The 24,123-nt window shown below is 35.5% G+C and overlaps 1 protein-coding gene across 1 annotated transcript; it reads left to right on the forward strand.

The window, feature by feature from the left end:
• The first annotated feature begins 4,784 nt into the window (after positions 1-4,784).
• Positions 4,785-21,257, forward strand: LOC128551370 (SCO-spondin-like). Its single transcript, XM_053532218.1, has 16 exons — positions 4,785-4,886; positions 5,943-6,087; positions 6,240-6,344; positions 10,480-10,650; positions 10,887-11,006; positions 11,536-11,668; positions 14,333-14,529; positions 15,104-15,271; positions 15,566-15,724; positions 16,031-16,183; positions 16,647-16,849; positions 17,382-17,486; positions 18,000-18,060; positions 19,370-19,538; positions 20,249-20,382; positions 20,977-21,257. Exons 1-16 carry the CDS (start codon positions 4,785-4,787, stop codon positions 21,000-21,002), a joined length of 2,151 nt encoding a protein of 716 aa, XP_053388193.1. The 3' UTR covers positions 21,003-21,257.
• Positions 21,258-24,123: the final 2,866 nt, after the last annotated feature.

Consider the following 24,123-nt stretch of genomic DNA (forward strand, 5'->3'; position numbering starts at 1 on the left):
ACGGCAAAAGATCTGTTGAACATGGACAGTATGCTTTACCACTGAGCTAGTTTGTAAATGGTACAAAATCTAGAAATATTTAGATTGCAACATGTTAAAAAAATGTTGAATTCCCTATGTTCCATTTTAAACTATTTATAGTCATGTTTGTAAATATCAAGTTATCGTTGGGGCATAGTATCTGATTTTTCTTTCACTTTTGATCAATATTTAATGTTGGCTTCAGTTTATTGGTCAAATCAGAGTTGTCCCTCTTTGATTTATTTAAGTAGGTACCATCTCTAGTTAATCTCTTTTGAGTATAGTTTTAAGAATATAAATGAATAACTGTCTTACACTGCAGAAACAAAATGTGATTGAAATTTACCTGAATATACACTGATTTATGTACATATGGCTTCATTAAAGTAATAAGATTTTAGACATTAAACACATTGTCTTGGCCTAATATATGTCTCTGTCAATTTTAAACTTAAATTCTGTACATCTCATATTTTTCGTGCAAGTCGTGTATAATTACTATCATGGAAATATAATTTCTTTCGTTTGAGCAGACGAATTAGAAAGAAATTATTTTCCTTTCAATCGTATGTAGTCTCCGCCAGGTGGCGTTCTATCCCACGAAGTTTTCGTGCGTAACGGTAATTAATGTAGTTGACAGATCAGCTTTGGGACGCTGACCACAGACACTTGGGGTTCGGACCCCCACCCACCCCCACTCTCCTCCGCCCTTGGTTAAGTTTAGCCAATAGTTTTTAGCATTTTGCCATGTATTGAGCTTAGATGACGATCATAAAACGCACTTTGTAACATTTCAGCGTGTTTTAAAAAATGTATTTTTTACCATCAATGCTCTCAATACTACAAGATATGAAACATAGGACGAACAATGGGAACACTTGCTTGCGCTGGACCCCCGCTTTGTTTAGCGCATGTCATAAACCGGGTACCAAAATTAATACGCTTACGACTATGTCAAACCAGATTATCACTACTTACTGTCGCCGATAGTCCAATTTTGTGTACGACGATAAACGGGCAGAAAATGTGGAAAGCACGTAACTGCATATCTTGGTAAGTACTTTATAATGTGTTAAAATCTTAATCGTTTTCCTAGTTATAAAATATATATTGCTTCATATTTGTGCAATTAAGCTGTACTTTAACGTTGCATGAATATAAAACGTGGATTGCACACAGGCCTTGAGGTTTATGTATATATGGAGATACCTGTCCTGTCGTACCGTTTAACCCTTTTCAGAGGCGTTAACATGTTAGTTTGGCAGCAAAATTATATATGATTTTAGACGGTAGTGCCAGGGTATATTTTACAACTTAAAACATTTGAAGGGATTGAATTGCATATGCATGTGTACATTGTGCAGTTGTAAGTTTTAAGTAATTCGGTTAATTTTTAAGTGTTTTTATTGTTTAATATAAGCGGCATGTATATTGTAGTATCATCTTCCATAAAGAGATATATATGCACTGAACATTTTGGCCCAAGCATGAACCTTGCCGAACACCCTGATCAGTATGAAATCCCCTTTGCGTCATCAAAGCATATTAAGCCACTATTTTTAATGACACCTCCTGAGGATGGTGTATATTGTGAAAGAAACATAACTGAAACTGTTCCCACTTTTAGCTCACCTGTCACAAAGTGCTTTTGTGATTGTCGTCCGTCCGTCCGTCGTCCGTCCACAATTTCTTTGTGAACACGATGGTGACCACGTTTTGTATTTGATTTTTTATTATCAAACTTGCACTCAACTTGTATGGATATAGTATCTCGGTTCCTTTCGAAAACCGGCCAGATCCTATCATGGGTTCCAGAGTTATGCCCCATTAAAGGGCCAGAATTTGCTAAGCTGTTTTTTGCTTGAGAACTCGATCGAGACAACATTTTGAAATCAACTTTAATCAAACTTGTACAAAATCTGTATCGGCTTAATAGCTCGATTCCTTCGAAAACTGGCCAGATCCCATCATGGGTTCAAGAGTTATGGCCTCTTAAAGTGCCAGAATTTGCAATTTTTGGCTATTAACACGATTGAGACCACGGTTTGCAATAAACTTTAATAAACTTGCACACAATTTGTATCAGGCATAATATCTAGGTCCCTTTTGAAAACTGGTCAGATCACATCATGGGTTTCAGACTTATAGACCCTTAATGGGCCAAAATTTGCTATTGTTTGCTTGTGAACATGATAGAGACCACATTTTGAGATCAACTTTAACATGCACACAACTTGTACTGGCATAATATCTCGATTCTTTTCGAAAACTGGCAGATCCCACAATGGGTTCCAGAGTAATGTTCCCTTAAAGGTGCAAAATTTGCCATTTTGGCCTTTCTATCCCTATAGAGACTTCATTAATGGTACGATAAATATGGACTGATTTTATGTCAAATTACCTTCCCTTATTTCAAATTAAAATGTATATTTCTCCGTAACTAATGAAAATACTGATCTGAAATTTCATTTATGATATCAGATGGACTTGGACAATCAGTAAAGATACATATTGACTGAATTTATGATAAATTACCCCCCTTTATTTTTTATGTAAAAGAATATACCTAGCAGCTTCTAATGAGATTGGTTTGAAACGTTAGTTATGTCTTCCATGATAAGACATTTCTATTTTACTTACTTTTCTAATATATTGTTGTAAAGGCATGTACTCTGTATGATTACCTCCCCTGGTTAAAAAAATGAATTTATCTCAGTAAGTATTTGTAGGACTCATTTGAAATTTCATTATTGTCATAAGTTGGACTTTGTTTTTAGACTATCAGGGTAGATAACTATGGACTGATTATATCAAATTATCTCCCTTGGTTTCAAATTAAAATGGGTCTTTCTCAGTAACCAATGAAGGTATTGGTTTGAAATGTCATTTATGCCATTAGACGGACTCGGACAATCAGGGTAGATGGCTTTTGACTGAATTTATGACAAATTCTTTCCCTTTATTTTATGTAAATTAATATACCTAAGTAGCATCTAATGAGACTGGTTTTAAATGTTATTTAAGTGTTCCGGGGTAATGAATTGTCATGCTAGTACAAAAAATGCAACATTTTAGCCTAGGACCCTCAAACTTGGTACGGAGATTGGCCCTGACTAGTACACCTATAGGTCAATAGTGACTGTTGCAAGAAAATATTTTATTCTTACGATATTTAAAGTGTATGCCTATGTGATCTATGTCAGAACATGATGTTATAATTAAGAGCAATGGTACTCAGGTGAGCAATATAGGGCCCTCTTGTTGACTTGTCTCCCCTTATGTGCAAAGCATTTCAGGGATTAACATAATACTTTTAAATTACATACTGATATAAATCAGTGAGACGGAGCGCAGTTGTTTTACGTCAAAAGTATATCAGTAATATAGAGGGGGTTTGGGGGGTGGGGGGTCATTGGTGCAGTGGATAAGATGTCGGTTGTTCATTCCAGGGTTCATGGGTTCGAGCCCCACTGGGGTCGCGACCATGGCCTTTCATATTAAACCGGTACTGCTTTTTCCAGCAAGCGGACTCGAGAGTGGTTCCAATAAGCTTGAAGCTTGAAGCTTTCATCACAATCGAGCTAAAACATAATAGTATGAACTAAGTATATAAAGTATTGACTCAATACTTTATTCATTTATGAATACAGTGAGTTTAAATTGTTGTAGAACACATTCAGGTCAAGTGCAGTAACTAATAACCATAAATATATATGACCCTGCTTTTAACTGCTTCCCAACCTTTCTGGGATAATTGCTGAGGGAAGCATCGATCCGTATTATAAGTTGCTTTGTCATTAATAGTTTTCGTATATTATCTGTCATATTGTAGGGAACTTTATATTTTGTGGCATCATGGACTTTAGCTCACCTGAGTTATGACTTTGTGCTGCAGCAATGCCTGTACTGCATGTAATGGTAATTACCTTTTCTTTCTTGGCTATATGTTCTGCAAACTTAGACAGGACGTATGATTTCCCCGTCCCACCTTGTCCAGTTAAAATAATATTGTGACCATTTATTGCAGCCGAGTAAAATAAATCTTGGCTATCACTTAACATAATTGAAAACTTTTAAAAATACGTTTTTACTTACTCTGGAGTGCTCCGATAGAAATACCTGTCCAAGGTGCAAACAGACAAGTTTTTCCGCTATGTAAACAAACCTCGTGTAACACTTGATGAAGCGATAATCCGGTATAATGTAGTCGCAACGGTATTAATTTTGGTACCCGGTAACGATATGCGCTGTACAAAGCAGGGATTAATTCGCAAGGAAGTGTTCCATAAAATTTAGATTAAATTCATTTATAGTATTTATTGATTTCTCGTCAGAAAAGAAATGATATTTGTCAGGACCGGTGTTATTTGACAGAATGGTAACACACACTTCGAATGATACCACTTATTCATTGGTAGGGGTTTATTCAAAAGTTTAATTGGCTATTGTTTCCATAGTGTCTGTGCGATGTTTCATATCTTGTAGTATTGAGAGCATTGATGGTAAAAAATACATTTTTTAAAACACGCTGAAATGTTACAAAGTGCGTTTTATGATCGTCATCTAAGCTCAATACATGGCAAAATGCTAAAAACTATTGGCTAAACTTAACCAAGGGCGGAGGAGAGTGGGGGTGGGTGGGGGTCCGAACCCCAAGTGTCTGTGGTTACATTCATAGTTAAAAAGGGTCTATGAACAAAGAATTGCAAATCATAGCCATAGAAATTTTTAAGATTTGTATGTCTAAATCAATACAATTATACATGGAATGGATTCATAGGTCTTTTAATGAAAGGGCCGATTATTTATCGAAAATTGTTGACAATGATGACTGGGGTATTTCTAAAGAAATTATGTCAATGAAAGTACACAAGTTTGGTCATTTGTCAATAGACTGGTTTGCGTCAGAACACAACGCCAAAATATTTAAGTTTTAATCTAGATTCTGGTGCCATCTTTCTTCGGGAGTGGATGCTTTCACCCAAAACTGGGGAAATGATTTTGGGTTGTTTGTACCCCCCGTTCCACTTATTGGGAAAGTTATAAGTAAAATGAAATCAGACAGAGCAGTCGGTGTTCTTGTCACCCCATGTTAGCCATCGGCTATTTGTTTGGCCTGATCTGTGTCCAAACGGAAATTTCATTCCCAATGTGATAGATTGGTTTGATTTACCTATTAACAAGTCCTTCTATACAATGTGCAGTAACGGAAAAGGAATGTTTGGTAATACAAACCTGAAATTCCGAATGTTGGCTTTGAAACTAAATTTTCAATGCAAGGGATACTAGTCAATTTAGTAACAAACTTAAATAAAATGGATTTACCTCCCTTGAGCACAAAGTTATATTATGTTTTTTTTTTATATTACTAATGGTTAGATTTATGAGAGATGTACAGGCTAGTTTAACCGTAGAATGATTTAATGCAAAGTTGTAAGGTATATGTTTGCTTAAGAGTCGGTTAGATGTAAATTTGCTTCAGCAGTATTGCTTACGATATTTATATGAAGGTAGATGGCGTGCGAGACGTCATCGTGGCTCCTTTGCCATGGATGGTGTTGAAGGCAACCTTGCCATGAAATGTTATGAATGCAGCATTGTCATGAAATTTTATGAAGGCAGCTTTGCCACGATATGTTATGAAGGCAGCTTTGCCATGAAATGTTATGAAGGCAGATTTGCCATGAAAAGTGTCATGATATGTTTTGAAGGCATTTACCAGGGCAGCTTTGTCTCAGAAGTTCAGAAATGATAGAAAATAGTCAGTATAATTATGTCGTGTAAATGCGATACTATTCTGCCAGGCGTTTGTTTCACCTCCTAATACGAGCATGTATGTGACCTGTAATATTTATTTCCGTCTTCGCTGTTGATTATTGACATAATAATTTAAAAAATATTTTATACATTTATTTTTGCAGTGTCATAAAAAGGAAATTGAAGAGCTTCCGGAAGTGTTGGTGGACAAGGTGGACCTACTCCCTGGCGTTTTACGTAGACCAAGAGCAGATAATACGTGTAAAAAGTATGAGAGCGCATTCTTTCGTTGGAAAAAGTGGGCTTTGTGTAGGGGGCTTGGGAGTGGGGACATCTTGCCCGCCAAGGCTTTGCCTGCGGCCATATATCTTACATCTTTAATTCAAACTGCGAACACTCGAAGTCCGATAATTACAGCTTTTTATGCATTAAAGTGGTATCATGACGTTTGTGATTTTAAGTCTCCAACAGATTTAAAGACAGTCACCAATGGGTTAGTGAAAGTGCCAAGGATGGCCATATCAAAGATAATCTAGAAGAAAGATTGTCTGTTTTTAGTGCTTTAGGTTTGTGATGGTTTTTATTGATTAGGAGTTTGCTGTTTTTGTTTGTCTTATTTTGGAGCAACCACTACGTTTGTTTCGCCAATTTATTTATTTAGGCATTTGATTATCTGCCGTTTCCCGTTGTTTTAATTTTTCAGTATGCGACCCAAGTGCTTTCCGCAATTTCAATATGAATTTTTGAAATGATAGTGAGTTTTGTTGTTCTTTTCTCAGTATTCCAAGGAGACGGTATAAGGTTTATGGCAAATATGATTTCTTTCGTTTGAGCAGACGAATTAGAAAAAAAATTATTTTCCTTTCAATCGTAGTCTCCGCCATGTGGCGTTCTATCGCACGAAGTTTTCGTGCGTAACGGTAATAAATGTAGTTGACAGTTCAGCTTTGGGACACTGACCATTCTACACGTTAAATTTGTGTGTATATATATATATACATTTCTTTTTTAGAATACAAAGAACTAAAATTGGCGAAACAAATCTTGTGACAAGTTATGTTTATGGCATACATCATTATCGTCATAGCGTATGATTATTTTTTACGAATATGATAATTTCACTATGAACATGTGTTTAAGGTATATTAGTTATAGCATACTTTGTTGCTCTGATTTCTATATGATAGATTAAGCTATAACTCCAGAATGTAGTGTGTGTATTTTAAAGATATATGGAAAAACAATAATTTGTGTAGACAGTAATTTGTGTTTCAGTGAAATGTGATTCCTTAAATGAGTTATAGGAAATGTGAATTTAATCTTTCAAGTTCATGAGCAAGATATTGTGAAAACTGAAGTGTTTATGAACATTATGATAAACATAAATGGAAGTGTTTATGAACATTAAGATAAACACAAATGGAAATGTTTATAAACATTAAGATAAACACAAATGGAAGTGTTTATGAACATTTTGATAAACATAAATGGAAGTGTTTATGAACATTATGATAAACATAAATGGAAGTGTTTATGAACATTATCATAAACACAAATGGAAATGTTTATGAACATTAAGATAAACATGGGACTTTATTTTGCACCTTTAAAGGTTTTAGGTTATGCCTGGCAGAACTTTTATCTGACCCAACTCGAGTCTTTTAAAATAAGATTCAGGATATAATGAATATATCAATGACTTTTAAAAAGTTCTGTTCCAATAATTTTATCAGTTCGATAAAGTATGGGCAGTCGTTCCGATGCGAATAATTATATCACTCGTGCTACGCAATCATGATTTAGTTATTACGCATCCTAACTCCTTCCCATATTTTATTAACTGATAAAATAAAGGAACAGATTTATTATTTCTTAATTCAACACGGCAGCCATTGTAAGTTTGTGAAGTAATGTTGCCCCTGATGTCATGTTAAAAAGTTCAGGGGGCCGTTTTGACAAAATAATAGTAGGAACACGCCGGCAAAAAAACTCTTAAGCACTCAATGCAGCTCGTGGTGCCACTAAAACTGCACCATTTTGGTTAAATATATAGTAACATTGGTAATGAAGTTACAGTTTTCAGCAATTAAATTGTAGAGGTGCCAGGGCAGTCTTAGTCTGAAAAAAAAACATTGGGTAAAGGGTTTTTTAGATGAAAAGAGTATTTATAGTTTGGGCTCAATTTTCTGGTTGGTACCCTGAATACAGTATCTTTTTTGTTTGTCCAAACTGACAAAAGTAAATGATTTTAATAGAAGAGATACGAAAAGTCCTGCTTTTTATTTACTATTGATTTAAGGTGATAATCAATTATACCCTCAATCAAATGTTATTTGCTCATAATACTATTTTAATGTTCTATAATAAATTCATGTTGAAATGTAAATACCGTGTTAATTTCCTTTTTTGGATGAATATATTTAAATGATAAAAGTATAAGAGAGGATTTTTGTTCATCTAATACGCTTTTTTGTTGCGCCTGCTTGCAGAAAGCGATGCTTGGTCATACAAATTGTTGTTCCATGTATGTAAGTTAGCTAATGTGCGTGTGTCAATCCGTCCAGATTTCTTGTTCAGACAATAACTTTGACATGTATGGAACAATCTTGTTTATATTTGGCATGAATGTTTATCTCAATAAAGATGGAGCGTCATATGCAAAGCCCAGGTTCCTATCTCAAAGGTCAAGGTCACACATGGAGGTCAAAGGTCATTTCAGGTCTTGTCTGGGCCATTACTTTGATGTGCATGAAGGAATATTGTTGATATTTTGTATGAATGTTTACCTCCATGAGATGGAGTGTTGCACAAACAACCCAGGTTCCTGTCACAAAGGTCAAGGTCACACTTAAGGGTCAACGGTCATTTTTAGAGATTGTCTGGGTCATAACTTTGATAAGTATGGAGCAGTTTTGTAAGATAAAGTTCTGCCAGGCAGAACTTCTTCAACTGAGAATGTAAAGATTTTGCAAAATATGTGATGATTTTTATAGCCCCTTGTATTGAACGAATATCAATCTGACTTAAGTACTTGATCTTCTAAACGAAGATCTGAGAACGACCTATTCACATACGTCTTCTGTATATTTTGGATTTCCAGTATTGTTATTTTTATTTTCACAAATCTATTTTCATTTGAACCAATCAGACGACTTGTTTGAATGTCAAAGAGTAAGAAAAATTTGCAGTCAATCCAGGGCTCGAACCAGGGACCCCTCGCTTACAGAGCAAGTGTTCTACCAACTGAGCTAGCCAGCTATCTAACATCTTACGATATAAGAATTGTAGATATCGAAAACCAAGGCCTTTTAAAGCTTGCAGAATGTTGTAAGTTAGCTTTTGATTGGCCAGCGGAAGGGTCGTCAGAACGAGGCTATCAATAGCTCGTGTTCAGATCCTAAGCGTAGCGTAATAGGAGATGTACTTTAGTCAGATTGGAACGAATATATAACGTTCTGCTGGGCAGAACATCTTTTAAGCTGTATATAGCGATTTTGATACTAGACTTGAATGGGTTCATATAAATTTCTTCCGGGCAGAACTTTTTATATAGCATATCCTCCATTACCTTACAAAACGTATTGTGAACCTAGGAAAGGTCTGCCATGCAGAACATTTTTAGACTACTGAATATTCTTTATATTATTCTAAAAGGCCTGAGTCAGATAATGTTCTGTCAGGAAGAACTTTTTAAACCTTATTCATGCATTTATTATAGGGAGGGAGAGCTTTTCACATTTACAGGCTTTACATTATCATAATCTATAATGGCCTTTAAAATGTTCTGCCGGGCAGAACTTTTTAGATACATCGGTATCCTTCATAAAATTTATAATGACTAGTTGAGTCAGATAAAGTTCAGCCAGGCAGAACTTTTTTAACCTTTAGAGGCTTTATATATATATTTGATGATAGACTAGTGGATTTGTATCAAGTTCTGCCGGGCAAAACTTTTTATACTACATATCATCTGCTACCTTTCAAAATGTATTTTAAAATGATAATCTTTTCGCCTGCAGTGCATAATGAACCTGAAAAAGTTCTCCCGGGCAGAACTTTTTTAAATTCATCCATGTATAATATCCATTTTATCTATTATTTTGTTTTATAAAACGCTAGTGCATAATAAATCTGAAAAAGTTCTGCCAGGCAGAACTTTTTAAAACGCATTGATATATCCATTATATCTTTAATTTTAATCATTAACCTTCTTTCCATCCTTGTATTTAAGGATATCCATTGCCCATCTTTCACTTAAATATTTTATCTTTAGATAATTTACATCAAATGTAAAAATTCCGTATCAAATATATTTAAATTTACTAAATATATGAATTAATTGTGTATGTAGAGCTACATTCATGAATGCATGTTATTCAGTAATAGTTAATTATTAAAAACCTACCAGGTTAGCTATACATTTATTAAGTTTGTTTTTTATTTAAACTTAACGCTAGTACTGCATATACAAAAACCTTTTACTAATTCATGTTTACATAAATTGAATGTAGTAACTGTTCATATTTTCAAATATAAACTTCGGTTCTAGTAAACATTTATAGTCCCTTATTTTATGCCTAAAAAGCTTGTCATTTTATATTGTTTTGTTTTTTCCATAGTTTAAGAAACACTAATTTGGCATTTTCTAAACTTTAAAGTCTTAGCAAACTTTCAGGATGAAAAACTTCATACATTTTACAGCTGATGTTCCTCCGGAATGTAACCCATGGTCCCCGTGGGGTGACTGCACACCAGCCAAGCCGTACACATTTGGAACTAGACAGAGAAACAGGATGTGTTCTGAACAACCAAATACTAATTGCTACGGAGATTCTATTGAGACGAAACCCTGCGAAAACCCGTGCATAACAAGTAAGAATACATGTACATGTATAATGTCTTTTGAAAATAAACGCAATGACACTGCTGTTTTTGATTTATTTTACGAAAAAAAAAAATCAGCATGAGCACAAGTAATTTTGTTACTCGCATTTTGTAATATTTAAGTGCAAGATCAACTGATTGGTGTGCTGATTGATTTACATGCACTTTGTTTAAAAAAAAAATTGTGAAAATTATAGATTCTAATTGTTGTTGTTTATATTCAGCACCCGCACAATGCGAAAACGGCATGGTATGGAGCGAGTGTGGAAACAGATGTCCTCACACCCGCATTGATGTAAGACCTGGCACGTGCACTGAAGATGACGGTGACGAATGTGTACCAGGTAATATGGCCGCCTCAACTATTTAATGTATTTGTTTATAGGTTATGGAACTGTTAAACTAATTATGCTACCCAAAATAGTGGACTCGCAAAGACAATCAGCAGATCACTATTATTTGTATGCAGTTTTGGCATTTTCCGGTTATTACGGAAAGTAACGTGTGCGAAGAAACACACTTGCCGAACGAGAATACGTAATTACACGGAAATTGCCGAGTGTCATTATTGGTCCACTAGCTCTAACATCAGTTTCTGTACAGGTAACTACCTGTAATACACTAAATACAATGTATATCTGCAATAACGTACAACGTTGAAAATATTTGGCAAAAAGGAAAGTTAGAAGATACATGTACTTAATTGTATCAAAAAGTATTTTAATTTTCACTTTATTAGATATTTGCTAATGTGCCAATTATGAAAACATTTTTCTTTTCATTGTTTTCAACCGTATTTAGGCCTTGTTCATCAGATTGCACATGTATGTAGGTGATCATTAGGTTTTCATTTGTGTACTCTTTGTGTTTTAGGTTGCACATGTCCCGACGGGAAAGTTTTGTATGACGGGGAGTGTGTGCTCAAGAGGAAGTGCCCCTGTTACGACGAAGACGGGAATGCTGTGTTGCCAGGCTTTGAAGTAAATGTTGGTCCATGCGAAACTTGGTAGGTGTAAAAATATTATCCCTTCTATTAATATGCGTTCAAAAATTTCGCGTTAATAAAAAAGGTAAACCTAACGTGTTCTAAATAACTTTTACTTAGGAATACTGCGGTAAAGTGCACCTTGTTAATACATCTCTTACTTTTCCAAATTGTTACCTTTCAAACTTTTCAGAATTACGGTCTAAACGAAATTCGCAATCACAGTATTTTATCTAAATGCAGTTTCAAACCTCCTGCTAACTCTGATCAATCTTTGTAATTCAGACTTAACGTTTCCAAAGCCGACAGCTGGTTTTATTGTAAATAGATTCTTCACATTTAAATGTCAAAATAATGTGATTTCCGGAAATGCCTGTAATTGACTGCAGGCACAACGCCATTAAAATAGTCTGTGTCACGATTTACGATTTAAATATCTTTACTTTTACAGCGTCTGTCGAAACGGAGAAATGGATTGTAATAAAGAACCAGACTGTAAGTACATTGATATTTCTCTGAATTCTTTAATTGATTAAAAAATGGTGATAGGAAAGGCACCCATATCTTTTCTGTAGTCGCCGAAATTTAAATGAAATGTTAGCAAATAAAAATAAAAATCCCGATTTTGAGCAGTCGACCAAAGAAATAAAAATAAAACGTCCAAAAGGATACATTTTTTTTATTTTTTTTACACCACAAAAAACAAAATCTTGCAAGCTTAAATTGCATACACACTCACAAATGAACTATTCTGAACTGGTTTATATCTCATCATCTCAGTATACTGTTGTTTTCTTAATGTGTAGCTTGTATGAATATTGCCATTTTCAAAGTCACCAAGGATATGTATTATTTGTGTTTTTGTATGTATCTATTTTGTAATAAAAATAGACTTATGGAAACATTTTTTATAATAAAATATACAGATACGACAGTTGACATATCATAAGAACATTGCCTAATGTTTATTATTTAAACATGATAAACATGAATAAAAACTGCTATTAAAATGGGGATATGCAAGAACTACTTTAGGTCTTCATACTGCATACATGCATATTATTTGGCCGGAGATGCAAAGTCTTAAAAGACAGGCATTGTCATACTAGAAAGCAAAAATTACGAATTGATAACAATTATGCACACTGGCTTTAAAATTAAATTTATGGCTTTGGTTAAGTTTCAGGACTTGAATATTGTTTTATATTTTGCCGATTGTCAGTGTCACCTATATTGTACGACAAGTTGAAACAATCTGAATTTTGGTTCAGATAAAATGTGTACAAAATAAAAACCTTATCGGCTGATGTTCAAACAACAGTATCTGAGATTTATAAGACTCTTCACTGAGGTGGGACTTGGACTTAGTAAATTATGAGTTCGAAAAAAAACATTTATTACTGGATATGTCATTATGTGTTCCTCAGTGTCAAAGGCACATGTGACATATAGTGTCTGAATGTCTGTCCCAAACATACTTTCAAAGGATCTTCTTACAGATTTTATAGGCGTATACTTCAAGTGAACATGGGAATGTTGCTGGGAGTTTTATGTTTGATAATTATCTTTTGAGTTACAGTATTAGTCAAACTAATTTGACGCGATCCTGATTCCTGTCAAACATTTTAAACAACCATTAATCTGACTGTCCACTTATTTTGACTATATCATGTACATGTAGTTTGAATTTTTTATCACATGTATCTTAGTGAAGCATTTGCATTGACATGTGTCATTTTACATTGAAATTGCACTTTGTTTTCAACAGAACTACTGAAAATTGTGGTATTAGTTATTTTATCTTCTCTAACCCCCAAGACTTCAAAGTAAAAAAAAAATGTGTTTAGCAAGTTGATACTCACTTTTGCTCCTCCATTTTGCCATTTCTTTGGTTTCTTTCCTTTTTATCAATTGTGGTATTTTTCTGACAGTCCCACGTGAATTTGATCGTTGTCCAGTTATAATATACAGACAACAAATCTCGTACATGTGATACGCCAGAATTTTCAACATCTGATCTGGACAGCGTTGATAGTGAAGGTCATTTTTCGTTTGTGATTATTCCTAATGTTGAGCTTTAAGTGCTGTAATTTCTACTCTGATCCAATTCCTTTACAATACTTATTATCTCTGCCAACTTATTCCAAAGATTACTGTCTGTTAACTTGTATATTTTTCCTATTAATTTCACACAATTTACATTCATGGAGGCCGCCATTTTTCATGCGTCTGTTGATCTTGATTAAGAACCTCTACTTTACAGTTAAACTTTTATTTTTGGCAGCAGCAATTATGGACGGTCGGCGGGTAAAATGAAAATAAAAGTACTGAAAATGACTTTTATTTTTATTTTGTTTTGTCAAAAAATAGGGTCGGCGCTCCCGTAAACCAGAAAATTAAAAAAATGCTGGCCTTATAGAACTGTATGATATGTTATTCAGTTTCAGCTTGTTATCAAGTTAATAAAAATGCCATTTTTATAAAGCGGTTTGTGTATATGTTATGGCAGTAGTTTAATTATAGAATTGTACCTCTGAATGTATAAATTATAATTTGCTGTTGTAAAATTTTGAACGGCTTGGCAGTAACACAGATGGGCGTAATGAAAGAATGATTCATAAGATTCTACAACAAAATATTTATTTAGAAAAACATATAACACATATGTATTTTTGTGACTTTCAGTGTTTTACTGAACGGCGATCCATACAGTTGTGGCGAGAAGGTCGATACTGGCGAGTGCCCACGCAAACCATGTCCCGCTGATTGTAAGATACGCGGCATTCCATACCACATTGGTGACGTCACAAAGGAAGAAGGTTGCGAGGTCTGTCACTGCACAACACAGGGTGAACAGTGCGAAAATGACACACATGCTATTGGTAGGTACTCTGTAAAAAGCAAGCTATATAAATAAGTTTATACAGAAAAAGTGAAAGTGGTGATCGCTTGCTTTCAAAATTTCTATAGATCTCTTAAAGGCACCAAATAATGAACATATGTTCATAAAACACATTCTGCCTACTTTAAATGACACATTGGCAACATCGGACATCAATGAATAGTGTTAATAATCCCGACGTACAGAGTCGCAATCTAGCTGACACGATAAAAACTGTACTGTCCTGTTGGCAACCAGTCAAAGAGTTTGTTGACAGATAATTAGGAAATGTTCCGGAATAAATTTATCAAAGTATGTCAACAATCTGACTCTTGGCGGAAGGCTTGTCATTTCTTTGATGGAAGATCGTATTCAAAGAACAATTTGATTAACTAAATAGTGGGGGTTATGCTGATGGAATGAATAGAAATGTAATGTCAGGCAATAGCGCGTAAATGATATTTCTGGCCGTTAACCTCTGAACCAATATATGATAAGTGCGGTCAAGTCTGTCCTGGAAAATTAGGTATACCGTATAACTAGTTTTAATTTTAGCATGTGAATATAACTTTCAGTTGACGGAAACTGGTCTAGCTGGAGCGAATGGAGCACGTGCAGTAGGTCATGTGATGGCGGCGTAACAAATAGATACAGACAATGTAATGATCCACTTCCACAGTGCGGCGGTGCGCCATGCAAGGGCCGAAACTCTAATACCAAACCATGTAACAATGATGTTTCCTGTAAGTGCTGTCGTTTTTTCATCGATAGTTTATAAAGACATTTTCAAAAACAGCTTTATAGAATTAAATGTTAATTAATAAAAGCTAGTTTTGATAGAATTCATAAAGGTATTGTACAGATGGTCGAAAGGCAGGCTGTCAGCACTACTCGGTACTGAAATTATTTTAGAAATAAGCTTTCATGACAACATTTTCACTCGCAAAGTATATACTTTTATGTCGTGAATTCTTGGAAATTTAAGACCAAAGTTGACCATAAATGTTCCATATTTATTATTGGATATTATGCAACAGGTTGTGAAGTTACAGCCTTTAGCCAGTGGTCTGAATGTTCTGCAACATGTGACAGAGGAACCAGGACACGCGAACGTGCCTACAAGAGCCAAGCCGATACCAGTGTGTGCGATAAAGTGCTGCAAGGAACGGAGACTTGTCTTGAACACGAGTGCGACAGTAAGTTATTGCATATGTTGTATTCACATCTAATTTACCAACACAAAAGGGGTCGCTAGTACTGCCAAACAACTGGGTTTATCGGAAAGTTGTAAACAACGGTTTCCTAGGTATTTTTGGGGAAAATGCATCTAAAGTTATAGGTATTTTCACAACAGCCGTGACTTGTTTACATTTTTGATCCAAAATTGATATCCAGATGAAACGAATGTGGCGATAATTGCCAAAGATTACACAAAAAGTCACTCACATTTTCGATACCAAATTTTTGGCAGATTTAAAAACTGGTTACTCTTTTTTTTACAGTGAAGTGCAATGTAAGTCAGTGGTCCGAGTGGTCTGACTGCTCAGAGGATTGTGGTATTGGTAGAAAAACGAGAACGAGGAATGTACGAGGACCCAAATTCCCAGACTGCCCAAATCTCACAGACTCAGCTGTATGCTATGAGAAATCTTGTCGTGAGTATTAGATTGTTGTTATCTTTCTTTCCTGGTTTGTACTGTATTTTTTTTTTATTTTTGCATAACTTCGATTTCGCGACGCATAATAATTTTTGAACACGTGTGTTCAGTGCCCTGATCGCTAAAATAAGCGGATGCGAAAATCTTCATTATTTGTTTCAAAAATGATTCAGTCATGTTTTTTTTTTTGTTTTACGTATCGAAAATGTACACGTTACAGCTTAAGATAAGAAGCCAGGGCTTTTGTTTCTAATACTTGAACATTGTATTGCACTTTAATCAAGGATGTGTTTTATGGTATTTATAACCAGTATAATTGAACTTTGCACTTTTTATCAAACACATTCATTACGTGAAACACGTTCGCATTGTTTGCAAAATGTGATATTAAAAATCAGTTTTTGACATCATGAATACTTTACTAATATTTTATGCCTAATTACTTAATTTTGTAAAATAGGCTGTGGACCAAACGAGGAATTCTCTAATCACACCCTATGTGAGCACACCTGCGCTAGCAGATTTGACGGACCACCAGCAGATTGTGAGGAGAAACTCAAAGACGGGTGTATCTGCGAAGACGATTATTACAGAGATGAAAACGGCGACTGCGTGAAAATTAACGAATGTGATAAATGCTACGTCGACGGCGAATACAAGAAGGTAATTCTATATATATATAAAAAAATCATAGAATTACGTGCGTTCATGTTATTTATTTTAAGTAACGTATGTTCTCTTATGGTTTCTTTAATGTACAGGGTACAACATTTGGTTTTGCATTTTATTATCCGCGAGGAGTTCGCCATAATGTCTGGACGACCCAGGGAACCATGATTTGCCACCTTAGGTATAACGTCACACTTACACAATTAAGGGAGATGTTGCCCTTTATAATTTTGATGGTGAAAGAAGAACCAAAGTGTCCCCAAGCATTATTTCGGAAGAACAGAACTTAAATAAGTCGGCTGTATCATCACATGGAAGACATATAGTCGAGGTTTCGAACACGCATCGATGAAGGTAAGTGATTTGAAGTCAGCGACCTTAACTACTCGGCCCTGTTACTAGCCGGAAATTGTCAAAATAGATTAAGGTGCTGCGTTAAAAATATAAAAGATACCTCTTTTCAGAATAACAGATAGAAATGGTATATATTATATAACGTCGTTTTAATAAATGTTTTGTGTTGCAGCCTGGCGAAACATGGACTTCCGGAGAGAATGAGTGTTCTGCATGCGAGTGTATCGCTGGAGCTGTAAAATGCTCACCAGTTTGTGAAATACCTACATGTGAAGAGGTAAAATATAAATGAGCCGGCCATGAGAAAACCAACATAGTGGCTTTGCGACCAGCAAGGTTCCAGACCAGCCTGCGCATCCGCGCAGTCTGGTCAGGATCCATGATGTTCGCTAACAGTTTCTCCAATTCCAATAGGCTTAAAAGCGAACAGCATGGAGCCTGACCAGACTGCGCGAATGCGCAGGCTGGTCTGGATCCATGCTGGTCGCAAAGCCACTATGTTGATTTTCTCATGGCGCGGCTCAACTTGTAAATACTTATCAGATTTATTAAACTTCTAACCATTAAGGAATGCCCTATATATTTAATGGGAAATAGTATATCTCTGTAAATGTTCAAAATTTGTACGTTTCATTGGCAATTTCGCTGCCAATAAATGAAATGTCAATAATTAAGAAAGGACTGTTGGCGCATCATAAAATAATAGAAAATATCCCTAGGACAATGTTATAAAAAGGTTCTGTGTTGATACTTTCAAGGTAATATCATTTTTTTTTAATTTTAATTTTAGGATGAAACGCTCAGCTACGAAGGACCTAACCCTTGCTGTCCAAGATGTGTCAAACGTACAGGTAGGGCGTGGCTTGACTTTTTTAAAATTAATATTCATTAGTATCAATTGGAATTTTTGAAGCATATTAATTTATAGGTTATTAGATTTTTGTCAAGAAATATGCATGAGCTCTGCAGCAGCTTTATGAGCTGAATATTATTCCGCGGAAGAACAAATGAGCTGCGCCATGAGAAAACCAACATAGTGCGTTTGCGACCAGCATGGATCAAGACCAGCCTGCGCATCCGCGCAGTCTGGTCAGGATCCATGCTGTTCGCTAATTGTTTCTCTAATTGCAATAGGCTTTGAAAGCGAACAGCATGGATTCTTACCAGACTGTGCGGAGGCGCAGGCTGGTCTGGATCCATGCTGGTCTAAAACGCACTATGTTGGTTTTCTCATGGTGCGGCTCAAGTGTAGAAAAAGACATTTAACAATATTGACGTGTGAAGCAATGTCGTCTAACGATAGATGGACATTACACCTAAATATTACTTGTTGCAAGACATAATTGTCCTAGCAATCTTTATATATTATAACAAGAGCACCGCCATGCGGGTGCAGACGCTCATCTGATTTTTTTGTCTCTGTATAATAGAAATATTGTCCTACCCATGATTTTCTAAGTCCAAAAGGGGCCATAATTCTTGCAAAAAGCAATGAAGAGTTATGGTACTTGCTGTGCAGAGTCAGCTTTTAATGGCGAAAAACTGCTCCAAGTTTTATAAGCAATAGCTTTGACCGTATGGAGAAAAGTTGAACTAAACATAAAACTGAACCAAGAAATCTGATTTTCTAAGTCTAGGCTTTTTATGTTTTTTACTGTTTTTACTTTTATGTTTTAAGTGTTGCAAGTTTCAAAGCAATAGCTTTGATAGTTTAGGAGGAAAGCTGACCTAAACATAAAACTTAACCAAGAAATCTGATATTTTCTAAATCCAAAAGGGGTCATAATTCTTGCAAAAAGCAGGATGGAGTTATGTTTCTTGCTTACAGAGTCAGCTGTTGATGGTGAACATGTGTTTCAAGTTTTAAAGCAATAGCTTTGATAGTTTATAGGAGAAAAACTGACCTAAACATAAAACTTAACCAGGCAACACCAACGCCAACGCCGATCAAGTGATGACAATAACTCATCACTTTTTTCCCCAAAAAATCAGATGAGCTAAAAATAACATGTAAGCACTCACATTTGGTAGAAGTTTGTCTGGGAAAAAAATGAGCATTTGATATCACTTCAGTATGTGTAAGCAGCATAATACGTATAAAGTCTACAGTTAAAACCCAGATTCGCTGTCTTTGTTCTAATGTATTGTCTATTATTTCAGATTCTTGCCGACAGTACACACGCAAAGATTTCCTGCAGGATTCTGCCCATAAATGTCGCTCTGCATCCAAGATAGACTTCTCATATTGTGAGGGCTCCTGCGGTAACAGTACATCCATGCCTATGTTATTCTCCAAGCCTAACAATAACATGCTAGACAATGACTGCAGGTGGGTAAAACACAAAAAACAATACTACGTGGATAAAAACTTTCCTTTGATATTCTGATTACGTTATATGTACGTAGTAAAGTTTTTCTTCGATTTCTCTTAATTATGAGACAATACACTTCATATGGTAAATATTGTAAGGGTTTAGAATGGTCTTTAAAGATTTGTTTTTAATTTTGAAATTTCTTGACTGGTTTTAAATTTTGTCGCCAAAACTTTTAATTTGATATTTTCCAATGTACGTTAAATCTGCTTACATTTCAATATTGGCTCTATTTCAGTCTGTTTGATTGTTATAGAACCTACATGATATCTTGACTTATTTAGCTTAGTAGCAAAATTTCCCTGAATATTTTTTTTTGAAATGTTTTCATGATTAAAAAAAAATCCACAAGGATATAAAATTGACTTTATTTAAGATGTATCTAAATTGAAAAAGTTCCAGCTTCTACTTCTAGAAACCTTAATTTGATGTATCTTTATATTGTAAAACAAAGCCAGAATTAACAGAAATAAACCCTGCCACATATTTAGTGGTTCAAACAGTAGATAACTGTAAATTGGTGGTTTAATTTGTCTTCCATTAATATCCACCTAAGAGTTTTGTTGTTGTTAATGACGCACACTTTGACGCATCAGTAGCTTGTTACTTAAATGGACGAATCATTACGATCTAAGCACGTATCTAAGTTTTTTTTTTGTTTACACAGATGCTGTACAGCTGATGTAAGCCATTATGATGAGGTGAATGTTCTGTGTGGCGAGGGAATGAACCAGAGCTTAAAGACAGCATTTTTCCCAGTCGTAGTCGGTTGTAGATGTCAGCCGTGCCAGGAAGTTACAGGTAAGTCACTACGTTCAGATTCAATAGATCTTCACCTCAGTGTAATAATGAGTTAACTGAATTGACGTAAAGAACCGTCTTTTTGGACTGAGGATACACTACGTACCATGTTAAATTTGTTTTACGTTACGTACTGTAAAAGCACATATTTTCGCTAGGTCAAAATTTCGCGAATTTGAAATTTTGAGAATGTTCGCGGGATTTAATATTCGCGAAATTGTAAAAATAGTATCCTTCTTGAATTTGAATCATACTAACGGTGAATATTTACGCGAGGATTAATATTCGCGAGATGTAGAGCCTCGCGAATATAGCGAAAATTAAACCATCGCGAAAATTCCTGCTTTTACAGTACGTTTACTTTATTCTTAATGTGACAAGATTTTGTGTAAAACTGTTCATTGTGTATGTCGTCTCCCTTTTATTCTTTGTATTTTTATTCTTCGATACATGTACATGAATGTACCGCAAAGAGAGTAATAAAAGATAAGGCCAATAAACCTCGAAAGCAACGCCACGTTTTATTTACAATTTAATGTACATGTAATAACATTTTGCGAGATATGTATGACGTCATTTGTTTCTCTTTTTCAGAAAACCCGATTGTCAAAGGACGATAGACCAACCTCGGAACGTTTAACCGACGACGATTTTAGCCAATTTTATAATTATGATGACTTTATTGATGCCGACCAAATGAAATGCGAAAAACTTTGTCCTGTAAATAGACCCTTGCAAAATGAAAAAATACAAAAAAAAAATCCCCCGTGATAAAAATAAACTGTGTAAATAGAAAAAAAAATGTTACAGAAAATACAAATGAAAAGATGGCATTATAAAAATGATTTAAAAAAATAATAAAAAATAAAAAAATAAAAGAATTGTTGTTATTTTTTCTTGGCTTTCAATCGTGGCATCTTACATTAAAACATTCTAACTGTATAGTCTTTTATATATTATACGCTTATTGATTGGCTTGCCGGCCAATCTGAACTATTGTCCCTAGAGCCAAAGGGTAAAAGGACCATTAGTTTTACCAATGACCGGCAAGCCATTCAATAAGCATTTTATGACATTACATGAGAAATTAATTTTCATTTGAAAACGTCGAAAAGAGGTGAGAACAGACTATGTTGGCAGAAATAGACAACCGGAGGTCTCGCACCCTGTGCACAAAACGGAAACAGTTCACAGACAGTTTCAATTTATCACAAAGTGCAGTATTTAAAGTTTGATGAGTGACTAAGTCACGGTCACCTTGTCACCTTTAACACGTTGTTCTAGTTGTTACACGATTGACTTTCAATCCATAGGTCCGGAGCTTGAATCCCGGTCCAGGCACCGGAAATTTCATAGATGCTCTTGAGTTTCTCCCACCTAACTAAGACACCAGTACTGGTTCTCCCCAGGAGAGACGGCTTTCATGATGGAGGGAGACCCCAGATGCCTATCCGTGCATTATTTTATCTCGGGCAGGCACCTGGGTAGAACCACCAACCTTCCGTAAGCCAGCTAGATGGCTTCCTCGCATGAATAATTCAACGCCCCGAGTGAAGTTCGAATCCTCATCGGTGAGGGGCAAGTGATTTGAAGTCTGCGACCGTAACCACTCGGCCACGGAGGCCCCTCTGTACAAGTACATGATGAATTTGGCGCCATGAGTGGTAGCCTTTGCGCTATGTTAAGCCCCTTTGAACGTGTTTAACAAGAAAATGGCGCTGTTAAATCTGGTATTACTGGTGTCAGTGGCGCATTTAATATAAAAATTGAGGCTCACATATCAGTAAAAGCTCCTTTCTCATACCAACAGTGTTACTAAAACAAATGGATTTGATATTATTTTAAGCATACACACGGCAGCAAGGCCATAAAACATGCGTTTGCCGGAAAATAAAGCGAAAAAGCGAAAGAAAAGGAAAATGCGTACTCATCTCCAATATATATGCTAATCGTTGAATCAATGTCATTTGTAGACGAATAAAAGTATCTCTGGGGATTAATTTACTTTATGGACTATCTGGGCAATGAATAATTATAAAGCTTATACAATTTTGTATCTTTCTGGTGTTCTATAAATGACTTTACATGCATGTTTAAAATATCTACTTTTCGTGAACAGCATATCTTACTTTGTCGTGCGTTAGAATGATCTATGTCTCCCGAGATGATTGTTTTAAATGTTTCTACAGTAAATGCCTATGAAACACAAGAACTTTAGATTGTTTGGTGTGTCTTTGGGTTTTGACAAAAAAGTACCCTCTTTTATCTTGCTTTTGTTAGCTAAAACGTTTATTTAAAAAAAGTTGTTTGTGTCATTTAAAGAAATAGCGGCAACTGACAGTCGCGTGGAATTCCTTTAACTTATGGATATACTGACGATAATATATACTAGATTCTGTCTCATAATGAAGTTAAACATTTTCTTTCAAAATGCAAGACACACAATACAATTCTATGTTCTAGGTATTGACGAACAATCATTGGAGAGACACTATAAATTATTGGGTTTATTAGTAACCCTCCACGTAAATATCGCCGTAAAACCCAACTCATTCATTCATTATTCCACGTAAATAGGTTGGGTCAGTATGAATAATGGGGAGCGAGGCGTTAGTCGAGTCCCAATATTTATCATACTGACCCCACATATTTCCGTGGAGGACCACTAACAAACACTTAATTATAGCTTAGACTGACATGAAAATATAGTGACCTTCCACAGAAATGTAGGGGTCATCAGTCGTGACCACCTTTAAACCAATAAAATGCAAGAATCTTATGGGATGGTAAAACAAAAATCATTCTTACGAGCGTACGATTTCCCTAATTGTTTCATGCAATAGGTAAATATTGAACAGAATGAGACGGAAAATCACAGAAAACCATTGATGCAGACATCAAATGGCTCTTTTTTAAAGAAACCAAAATACAAGTTTTTTAACATTTTTATTGAACACTTATGAACAATAAGATTTTACCTTTTTTATCGGACAGACAGATTAAACGGGTGCCACATGAAGACCATCACGTACAAAATGTTGTGAGAAAACAGCCGTTTGCATATATGTTAAAAAAGCTTAATAAAATATCTAAAAAGTTCAGCATAAATGTGCTATGGCTTACATTTTAGGTATATGTTTTCTGATAAAACTTAGCCTTTCAAAAATTCTAATGATTGTGAACATGTTGCTGACAGTTTTTATTGACAGGCTTTTCTTCAAATTTAATAGCAAACAAATATCGTTTTGTACAGAAAAACGGACGAACCAGTCGTTATCAAAGTTAAACTGTTTTACATTTAAACAAGTAATAAATGAGCCGTGCCATGGGAAAACCAACGTAGTGGGTATGCGACCAGCATGGATCCAGACCAGCATGCGCATCCGCGCAGTCTGGTCAGGATCCATGCTGTTCGCTAATAGTTTCTCCAGTTCCAATAGGCTTTAAAAGCGAACAGCATGGAGCCTGACCAGACTGCGCGGATGCGCAGGCTGGTCTGGATCCATGCTGGTCGCATACCCACTATGTTGGTTTTCTCATGGCACGGCTTATATATATTCAATAAAACCATTGCAAGTAAATCAATTCAGCGCGCCAACAGAACAATTTCAAAGTGAATTATAGCACTGGGAGTCTAATGATGTAGGGATAACGCATGTTTTTTCGTGTAATAACGTCTGCAGAATCCCGAGGGATTGGTTGGTGCCCGAGCCCTTAGGGCGAGGGTACCAACGTATTCCG

Source organism: Mercenaria mercenaria, unplaced genomic scaffold, assembly GCF_021730395.1.
Source record: "Mercenaria mercenaria strain notata unplaced genomic scaffold, MADL_Memer_1 contig_1029, whole genome shotgun sequence".
Lineage (NCBI taxonomy): Eukaryota > Metazoa > Mollusca > Bivalvia > Venerida > Veneridae > Mercenaria > Mercenaria mercenaria.